This window comes from Maniola hyperantus, chromosome 10 (genome assembly GCF_902806685.2).
Source record: "Maniola hyperantus chromosome 10, iAphHyp1.2, whole genome shotgun sequence".
Classification (NCBI taxonomy): Eukaryota; Metazoa; Arthropoda; class Insecta; order Lepidoptera; family Nymphalidae; genus Maniola; species Maniola hyperantus.
This window is the reverse complement of record NC_048545.1, coordinates 3,216,564-3,228,044: the sequence shown is the minus strand read 5'-3', so window position 1 is coordinate 3,228,044 and position 11,481 is coordinate 3,216,564. Positions and strand designations below refer to the sequence as shown.

Genomic DNA, 11,481 nt, shown 5'->3' with positions numbered 1-11,481 from the left:
CATATGGTTCGTACCTATGATATGCGCGTTCGGTAATATTATTTTATTAAAACTATAACAGCAACTACAGTTTTTCTTCTTAATACGCGCAAGGCCTGAAATCCTTTCCTAGTTTCAGACCATTCCGAGGACCTTACTCAATGGACCTTATCTTCTAGTTTTAGTGATTTATTATTTTTCAAATCCGCAATGTACAGCGTGCAAAACTTGAGTCAATGCGCCCCATCTACGATGCGGCGATGACTCCAAGTGCCCTATTTTACGTAACGTTAGTTTGCTTCTAGCGTCAGTCAGATGTTTTATTTGGAATATTATATTGTTAATTTTAAAATACACAGGATTTTTAACCCTTTTTCGCGTTTTTTTAATAGCTGTATTATTTTGGCTGCTAACTATCATTTTACCATGTCCGTTTTTGATGCACGCTTCCTGACTTTCAATTTCCGTAATTTGGAAATTGTTCGTAAGTAATATGGAATATCCTTGAAGTCCTAATAGATGGAATAGTACCTCGACAAAAGTAAGTTTTAATATGGTGACTGATTACTATTTTTACTTTTGACAGATAATATATTTGTGATCAACATGGCCCCGCCAGTAAAAAAACGAAAGAAATGGGACAAAATCAATATGAAAAATGCTATTGAAGCCGTGAAAATCCAAACAATGGGTTATAAGAAAGCTGCACAGGTCTTTAATGTACCTCGGTCTACTCTCTTTGGGTTTTGTCATACCAATGAACCAAATATAGACTGCCGCCTAGGTCGTAAACCAGTTTTGGGACCTGACCTTGAACATATGTTAGTACAGTATGTCAAGCAAATAAAAAAATGGTATTTTGGGATTACACGAAATGATGTGGAGACAATGGCATATCAATTGGCGGTAAGAAATAACTTAAAACATCCTTTTAACAAAAAAACAGCTGGACATAAATGGTTAAAAGGCTTTTTGGCGAGGCATGAAGAACTTTCTCTGCGTCAACCTACCGGTACATCATTTGCTCAGGCTAAAGGCTTTACGAAAGAAAATTTTGAATTCTTCTTTGATTTGCTGGAAAAGGAATTTGAACTATTTAATTTTCCACCAACTAGGATCTACAACGTCGACGTGATTGGGCTTAGCATAGATCAATCAAAGACACGCAAGGTTTTGGCTACAAAAAGTAAAAAACAAATCGAAGGCCTGACTAGGACGGAAAGAGGGTCCTTCATGACAGTTTGTCTCGCAATGAATGCAGCTGATGACTTTGTACCCCCGCTGATTATTTTTCCACACAAAAAAATGAATGATTTGCTCATGAAAGGAGCTCCTATTGGTGCTATTGCGCGATGCCATCCATCAGGTTGGATGCAGTCGGACATTTTTCTTGATTGGTTTAAGCATTTTATTCAGCACACAAAACCCTCAAAAGAAAATCCAATTTTGTTGACTTTAGATGGCCAGTACAGCCACATACGCAACATAAATTTCATTGACTTGGCACGTGAAAGTTTTGTTACTGTTCTATGTTTGCCTCCGCATTCTACGCATAAGATGCAACCTATAGACAAGACAGTCATGAGCCCTTTAACATACTACTACGGCGAAGAAATACGTCAGTGGCTTTTAACTTACCAAGGACCTCTTAGCCCTTTCGATGTTGTGGAAATATTTGGTAAGGCTTATTCGAAAATTCTAAACGCAGAGTTGGCTATAAACGGGTTTAAGACAACAGGAATTTATCCCCTCAACAGAAACATTTTCACAGATACTGACTTTGTAACTGAAGAGGATGAATGAAGTTCACGAGATATTGCTATATTATTATAATAAATAAATAGTTCTCTATAAGAAGGATGTTCCTAATGCATTGTTTTTTTTGTCTAAAATCATCTACTCATTATTGGCTTTCAAACCTGCAAACAATGTATGGCGTGCAAAACTCGGGTTAATGCCCCACCTACAACGCGGCATTGACTCCGAGTGCCCTATTTACGTAACATTCGTTGACCTCTAGCGTCAGTCAGATGTTTTATTTGCAATATATTGTGAATTTTTAAAATACAGGATTTTTTTATTGTTTTTTTGGTACCTTTTGAGTAATCATCAGAACTATTACCCGTTTTCGTTTTTGCTAGCGTTGTGGTTAAACCTTGTATCAATATTTTCTTCACAGTGATGCCGGAATTCGTTAGAAGAGACAGTGGTAAAGAACTCGTGATTGTTGATGGATATACTTACAACAAATATACTGTCAACAGAGATAAGGTGATAACATGGCGGTGCACAAACGGAAATTTTTGTAAAGCTCGATTGAAATCAGCGGGATCCGATGTAATAATCAATCCTACGCGTTTATGCCACAACCATGAGAGGCCCCGTTTCAAAGTATGTAATGGAATTTTGCACAAATTACATGGGGCGTCATAACGCCCCGTACCAATTACTGGACAGAAAAAGTAGAGTAATCTCAGAATTTTTAGTAACGTACAGTACGTTACTAAAAATTACTTAGCGATTAAACTATCGTGAGTGATAGCCATGTTCCATTATAAATATTATAGGTGTTTTATTGTTTTGTTTTATTTAGATACAAGTTAGCCCTTGACTGCAATCTCATCTGGTGGTAAGTGATGATGCAGTCTAAGATGATAGCGGGCTAACCTGAAAGGGGTATGACAGTTTTTATTAAACCCATACCCCTTTGGTTTCTACACGGCATCGTACCGGAACGCTAATACGCTTGGCGACACGGCTTTGCCGGTAGGGTGGTAACTAGCCACGGCCGAAGCCTCCCACCAGACCAGACCAGAAATTTAGAAAATTATAAAATTCCAAACCACTGCCAGGAATCAAACCCGGGACCTCCCACTATTAAGACCACAGCGCTCACAACTGCGCCAGGGAGGTAATTAATAATTAACGACTAGTCTTAGGGTTAGACTAAACTAAGCTAAACACAATCTAATGCCAATAACCATTTGCCTTATCTTATAGTTTTATTCGTCGGATGTTTTATTTGCAATATATGTATTGTGAATTTTTTTTAAATACAACATTTTTAAATTCTTTTTTTCGTGTTATTTTTGTGGTACCTTATCAGTAATCATCAGAACTATCACATGTTTTTGTTTTTGCTAACATTCTGGTTACACCTTGTATAAATATTTTCTTCACAGTGATGCCGGAATACGTAAAAAGAGCCAACGGTAAAGAACTCGTGATTGTTGATGGATATACCTTCAACAAATATGCTGTCAACAAAAACAAGGTGATAACATGGCGCTGCACAACTGGGAGTTATTGTAAAGCTCAAGTGAAATCAGTGGGACGCGGTGAAATTATCATTGATAAGCGTATATGCCACAACCATGAGAAGCCCTGTTTCAAAGTATATAATGGGATTTTGTACAAGTTATAGGGGCGTCAGAATGCCCCGTACCAATTACTGGAATGAAAAAGTAGAGTAACCTTAAGAGTTTTAATTAGGTACTTTCTTAGCGATTAAACTAACGTGAGTGATATCACTACTCGGGTGCAAAACTCGGGTCAATGCCCCACCTACAACGCGGCATTGATTTCGAGTGCCCTATTTACGTAACGTTCGTTGACCTCTAGCGTCAGTCAGATGTTTTATTTGCAATATATTATGTATTGTAAATTTTTAAAAAATACAACATTTTTAAATTATTTTTTTCGTGTTTTTTTGTGGTACCTTATCAGTAATCATCAGAACTATCACATGTTTTTGTTTTTGCTAACATTCTGGTTACACCTTGTATAAATATTTTCTTCACAGTGATGCCGAAATACGTAAAAAGAGATAGCGGTAAAGAACTCGTGATTGTTGATGGATATACCTTCAACAAATATGCTGTCAACAAAAACAAGGTGATAACATGGCGGTGCACAACCGGAACTTATTGTAAAGCTCAAGTGAAATCAGTGGGACGCGGTAAAATTATCACCCCTAAGCGTATATGCCACAACCATGAGAAGCCCCGTTTCAAAGTATGTAATGGGATTTTGTACAAGTTATATGGGGCGCAGTAATGCCCCATACCAATTACTGGACCAGAAAAAGTAAGGGTAATCTTAGAGTGTTTAATTAGGTACTTTTTTAGCGTTTAAACTATCGTGAGTGATACCATTGTAAATATAACTAGCTGTTGCCCGCGTCTTCGTCCGCGTCCCTCGGGAACTGTCTTTTCCCGTGGATTTTCAAGAAAAAATCTGTGTAGACCTCGTCTTAACAAATTACAAACACAACAAAAATAGAATAATCTAATATTTATCTTGGTCACGCTTTAACAGGCGTGAACAAGGGAAATAGGAGAAGATTAACGAATGGACTCACCAGAGTCAACTCAGAGTATTCGTAATAGATTTGAATAATTTATAATTATTATTAATATATTGTGGCACCAAACAAACACTTTTTCTTTCTCTCTCTCTCTCTCTTTCTTTCTTTCTTTTATTCATATTGTCGATTATTTCATGTAAGTTATAACTTATAATAATTCGAAGTGATGTGGTGATTGGTGTTGGTGATGATGATAGAAATAAAACGTCTGATCATGTTGAGCGTAAAGCGTGTAATAATCGAGAATGCATTAATACAATGTAACGTGCAACGTTAGCAGTTTTTGTGCAAGCTGGTGTTACACCGGGCTTACGGTTGGAGACACACCAAGCCTACACTACACCTCTACCGTTTTTTTTTTTTTTTTTGAAAGAAAAAAAACAAATAAAGAAATCTTACACATAAAGAACTTAATCATAAAAAGGAATAGTTCTATTCTTATGCACTAATCTAATTTTATTATCTATAATTATCTTAACATTTGGAGATACATCTTCTACCACTGGGTATGGACCTTTATATAAATTTTCCAGTTTTTTAGTATTCTCTTGCTTAACCAAAACCAAATCATCCTTTTCGTAATAAATTGGATTTATTTTTATATCATATTTAAATTTTCTTGCTTCCTTGCTTTTAATTAAATTATTTCTCGCATCACTTTGAGCTTTTTGTAATCTATATTTAAGTTCAAGAGGATAATTTTCAAAGTTATATAAAGGTTCAACTTTTGATGTCAGATTGTTAGGCAATACACATGCATGGCCAAATACCAATTCATAAGGAGTATATTTAGTTTCACTATGAACTGTTGTGTTGTACGAAAATTTCCAAAAGGGAATCCAAGAACTCCATGAATTTGGAAAACCGTTAGTTTGTATTCTAAGAAAATTACCTAACCCTTTATGTGTATTCTCTAACGCACCAATAGATTCATGATGATAAGCAGTCGATAACATTTTTTCAATACCTAAAATTGTACAAGTTTCTTTCATTATAGAACTAATAAATTCAGATCCTCTATCCGTGCCAATAATCCTTGGAACGCCGTAAGATAAAATAAATTTTTCCACAAAAATTTTAGCAACCTCTTCAGCTGATTTTGTAACTAATGGGTATGCTTCTAAATATTTTGTTAATTCGCATTGAATTGTTAGTATATATTTATATCCAAAATCATCTTTATCTATGGGACCAACAATATCTAAAAATACTTTATCTAAAGCTGAAGATGCTGTCGTAGTTACAGTTAGAGGTTCTCGAATATATCTATGATGCTTACACTTTTGACACTTAATACACTTTTTAATAAACTCGATGACATCTGTTTCCATCCCTGGCCAATAATAATACTTTTTAATATTGTTAAGTGTTCTCCTTACTCCTGCATGTCCACTTGTAGGTAACAAATGGAAATCATTTAATATAAGTTTCTTTTTATCATTATCACTTATTCTCTCCACATTATTTATTACACAAAACCTAAGATTTTCTTTATTTTTACTTTTATCATCTTTTATTTTATTTAACATTGTTTTAATCATTTTCAAGTTATCTTCATTTTTAATTATAACGAGCTCTTTTATATTTATCTCTTCACACATATCTTCCAATTCTTTCAACAAGTCGTCTCGCGTCCTTATTGATAAAGAATTTGGGTTCAAACATGAATATATAGTCAACTTTTCCTTAACGTACATGTAGTTTTTATTTCTTGAAACGCGTTTATTTAGTCTTTTATTATTTAAAATATCAAACCACTTTCTCTTATCGATTAATGTCAGTTCCGTGTCATTAGTAGTCTTTTTTAGTATCTCAACAACGTTAGGTTGATCAGTCCTTACGTTGTCTACATGTTGTCTAAATGCCGGTACGTCCTTGTTTGTAATAATATTATTATTCTCACATTCTCTCGCTTTCTTAGTCTGAGCACGTGTCATCACATTAACATTCTTCTCACTTACATACTTCTCATTCATACTCTTCAACTCATTAGATTCCACAATCATACGAGATAATGCATCTGCAGCTACATTACTCTTTCCCTTTACATACTCAACAACAAAATCATACTCTTCCAGACAAAGTCTAAATTTTGTTAAACGACTGGTAGGATTTCTCATTCCAAATAAATATATTAATGGTTTATGATCTGTTTTTATCCTGAATTTACGAGCATATAAATAAGGCCTAAAATATTTTACTGACCATACTATAGCTAGTAGTTCTTTTTCTATAATCGGGTAATTTAGTTCTGCTTTATTTAGATTTCTGCTCGCATAAGCGATTGGTTTACCGTTTTTATTGCATAATACACTACCTATTGCAAAACCTGAACTGTCTGTTTCTAAAACAAATTCATTATTTTCTGAAAAATCTGGATAACTCAATACTGGAGGATTAATTAGAATATTTTTTAATGTGTTAAAAGCTTCTTCACATTCTGATGACCAATTAAAAATTGCATCTTTTTTTGCGAGTTTATTTAGAGGTAAGACAATATCTGCAAAGTTTTTTACGAATTTTCTATAGTAGTTAGCGAATGCTACGAAACGTTTTACATCATCAGTTGATTTTGGAACCGGATAATTCTTTACCACTTTCACCTTTTCTGGATCTGGTAAAATTCCACTGTTTGAAATAGCATGGCCTAAATATAAAAGTTCCTTCTTCAAAAATTCACATTTTGAAGGATTTAACTTGAGATTAACTTTTCGAAGTCTTTCAAAAATTGTAATTAAATTTTTATTATGATCTTCCAAATTTCTACCTAAAACTATTAAATCGTCTAGGTATATCAGACATTTTTCATAATTCAATCCTGCCATAGCTACTGTCATTGCTCTAGAAAAAGCACTTGGGCTAATTTTCAGACCCATAGGCAGTCTTTTCATTTGATATTGACCTTGATCAGTCGAAAAAGCAGTATACTTTCTACTTTCTGGATCTAATTCAATTTGATAATACCCTTGCGATAAATCAAGATGTGAAAAATATATGAAACCTGATAACGAATCTAGAATATCTGTGATATTGGGTAGTGGGAATTTGTCATCTTTTATATTATCATTAAGCTTTCTATAATCTATAACAACTCTCCATTTTCTTTCACCTGATTTATCTACCTTTTTTGGAACTATAAGTAATGGACTTGACCAATCACTAACTGACTCTTCTATAATATCATTTTTAAGTAACTCTTCAACCTGTTTTTTAATTTCTTGTTTTTGTGCAAAGGGTAACCTATATGGTTTACTATAAACCGCTGAAGTATTGTCTTTCAATTTAATGTCTTGCTTGTAAATATTCGTTACACTCAATTTATCATTTGGTAAGTGAAAAATATCACTATACTTAGCACAAATATTTTCAATTGTACTTTGTTCTTCCTTATTCAAATAAGATTCCAACTTTAATAAAGAAAATAATTCACGCGTGCGTGACGGGCTTAATAAACTAGAACTAAACTTACTTATATAATACTCATCTGCATCATGCACAATAGGCTTAATATTTCTTAAAACTACTTTATTTTCTGTTGTATTTAATATCTTAACAGGTAAACACCCATTTTTTGGCGAACAAATTGAATTCGCTATAAATACACCATTAGCCACTTCATCGCTTACAATTACGCAATCTTTATTGAGATTAGTAGGAATATACTTAATAACTTCACATCTAGGTTCTATTTCTAACACGTCATCAAAGTTAAGCGCTAATCTTACAGTACTAAATCTATTCCTTAATATTAAACACTTATTTTTATAGTTCACAATCCCACGGTATTTTAACAGAAAGTCTTGTCCTAAAATTCCAGATGAATTACATGGTAAATTACGAAACACATAAAATTTTTGTATGAATTTTTTGCCATAGCTGTAGAGATCTAAAAATACATAACCTTCTGACATAAGACCGCCACCAACTCCATGAATCTCAAACTCATCAGCATAAAATTGTGGTTGATTTCTAAGTTTATTTAATGAACTTCGCTTAATAGCGCAAATTGATGCTCCTGTATCCACTAATAAGTCTACTGTCTGACCGTAACGCCTAAAATTCACCCAATTTATGCTATTTCCTGATAAAATGAATTTAGGGACGAAAAAATTTTTCTGAACTCTCGTTGTTTTCAGTTGACGAAGGAGCAGCATAATTTATTTTCCTCTGATTCCTATTTGTAAAAGCTCCTCGTGAACTCCTATTGTTATTTTGCCACTGATATGTAACACCACGACCTCGAGTTGGGTTTGCACCCCTGACCGCATTTCTGGCAGATGAAAAACCACGATTATAATAGGAATATCTTTGGGAATTATTATGAAAGTGATCGTTGTTATGATACGAATTATTATAATATGACCTTGGATAATATTGTGGCCTTCCCCTATTAAAGTTATTATAACCACGTCTACCACGAAATTGACCTCTTTGATATGTCATGAAAGGAGGAGGAGGATTCACTAAGGATTCGTCCTCCGCTGCTCTTATTGCATCTTTCAGAGTGCTATAGTTGCGTGCGGCTATGATCGTGCTTAATTTTTGGCTCCGCAATCCATCTGCAAACCGTTTTATAGCATTTTTTTCATTTAATGGCCGCAAAATTTCGTATTTTGACGGCTCTCCGTCAGCCTGTGAAATCGTTAATTCTACGAATAATTTTTCAATTTCCTGTCCAAATTCTTCAATCGACTTATTGGCCTGAACGGTCGATTGTAGTTTACTTTGTAACGCTACATCGGATTTTTTAGTTAACAGATGCAATTTCATGTCCCGCAATAAAGATTCTACATCGTCGTATTTTGTATTAAGGCGTAGCTTAGCATTACGCGAAAGGCGTGTTTTCAAGATAAAATTCACAAGTAAGCATTTAGTTTCGGTATTTAACATCGAATTATAAAGTTCAATTGCATCTATTAATTTTTGCGTAACACTTTCATCGTCGGTCATAATAGGCAACAAGTTTACCGCGGTTTTCAAATCAAAACTTACCTTACTCTCCATCTTGTCTGTGGAAGTTTCCTGAAAATTACACAAATTAAAAATATCCCTATATAAACTCTCTACCTTATATTTAATTCCTAATACATATTTTTGAGTGTCCTGTGTATACTCATTTTTATCGAATTTTTCTTGTACTATCCCTATTACTTCTAAATAACTATTATAACATTTATTTGCCTCACTGTACTTTTTCACTAACAAGTCCCCTTTTCTCCTACTAGGTCCGATTTTCACTAAATAAGTCCTTAATTGATTTAATTGCACTAATATAGTATCTAATTGTTCTAATTCCATATATTAATTTTATAAGTTCGCACTTAAGTAACAGGTGCAGTTCTCGGAAAAAGGTCACAGTACATTCCATTCACATCGTAGGTACACTGTTCACAAACACTGGGTCGGGTCACGTCGGCCAAATTTCTCGGAACGTCGCGTCGCGGGGCTCAAATATGCGCTGAAGTCACCATCTCCGGGGGCCTCGTTACAACATTCATATGGCCTGCATTCATTTCTCTTCGTAAGATATTAATTGATTTTTCTTGACATTTTTTATAAAAATACCATACAATAGCCATCATCATTATCGACAACACCACTATTAATAAAATATCACTTAATTCCAATTCCGAGTAAAGTCGCCTAGCGCTGGCCTCGCCATTGGCATTTTGCGCCACAACGATGGTCTCTTCTTTCTTCTTTTTACTTGGGATATTTCTTCCCCATTTTCTACCTTCGTCGCTTCTTCTCAAGTCCTTAGAGCAGGGTCGCCATGTGGTGATTGGTGTTGGTGATGATGATAGAAATAAAACGTCTGATCATGTTGAGCGTAAAGCGTGTAATAATCGAGAATGCATTAATACAATGTAACGTGCAACGTTAGCAGTTTTTGTGCAAGCTGGTGTTACACCGGGCTTACGGTTGGAGACACACCAAGCCTACACTACAGTGAAGCCAGAATTTAGTTTCGATGAGGTCATACATTTAATTGATATTTTGTTTAATTAAGTATAATTAACATCAATTAAAAATGATGGAAAAAATTTAAGTGTCTGACTTATTTGCACCTAAAGCCGTAACTTTTCTAATATAAATTGAATGAAATACATTCCATACAATAGGTATACATGCCTGTAAAGCCGTGCCGCCAAGCGATTTAGCGTTCTGGTATGATGCCGTGTAGGATCCGAAGGGGTATAGGTTTACCCCTTCCAGGTTAGCAACCTTCCATCTTAGACTACATCATCACTTCCAGTAAGATTGCAGTAGTATCTGAATTAAAAAACCGGCCAAGTGCGAGTCAGGCTCGCGCAATGAGGGGTCCGTACTACGGTAGTTTTTTTTCGACATTTTGCAGGATAATTCAAAAACTATGATGCATAAAAATAAATAAAAATCTGTTTTAAAATGTACAGGTAAAGAACTTTCATATGATGCTTTCACCCCAGTTGATATAGTCACTCACTTCGAAAGTTGAAAATACTAATTATTAGTTCATGACCACAATTTAATTTTTTTTGTGTGATCTAACCCTAAATTCACGGTTTTCAGATTTTTCCCCAAATGTCAGCTATAAGATCTACCTACTTGCCAAATTTTATGATTCTAGGTCAACGGGAAGTACCCTGTAGGTTTCTTGACAGACAGACAGACAGAAAACAAAGTGATCCTATAAGGGTTCCGTTTTTCCTTTTGAGGTACGGAACCCTAAAAATACTTACTAATTTATAATATAAATTATGTTTTTATAATATACATATCTCCTTTACAGTGATGCTGGAATACGCACACAGACAAAACGGCAAACAACTCGTGATTGTTAATGGATTTACATTCTACAAATCTTCCGTCAACAAAGACAGAGTCACTTGGCGGTGTACATCAGCTGGATACTGTAAAGCTCGGTTCACATTGGCGGGATTCGATGGATTGATCAATCCAAATTTATGCCACAATCATGAGAGGCCCCATTTCGAGATACGTAATGGAATTTTGTTCAAAATGAGTGGGGCGCGATGGGCCGCGAACCAATTATTAAAAAAAGAAGAATATTAACCCCAAACTTTAAATTACTAGCTGATGCCAGCGACTTCGTCCGCGTGGATTTACATTTTTCAAAACCCCGCGGGAATTCT

The 11,481-nt window shown here is 34.8% G+C and overlaps 1 protein-coding gene across 1 annotated transcript; it reads right to left on the bottom strand.

The window, feature by feature from the left end:
* Positions 1–4,609: 4,609 nt before the first annotated feature.
* LOC138402836 (uncharacterized) lies at positions 4,610–10,199 on the bottom strand. Its single transcript, XM_069501180.1, has one exon. The coding sequence runs from the start codon at positions 9,641–9,643 to the stop codon at positions 8,441–8,443; it is 1,203 nt and encodes a 400-aa protein (XP_069357281.1). The 5' UTR covers positions 9,644–10,199; the 3' UTR covers positions 4,610–8,440.
* Positions 10,200–11,481: the final 1,282 nt, after the last annotated feature.

Bases quoted from the DNA above. Each gene is read 5' to 3' on its own strand.
- LOC138402836 (XM_069501180.1), bottom strand. From the start codon at position 9,643: ATGGAATTAGAACAATTAGATACTATATTAGTGCAATTAAATCAATTA.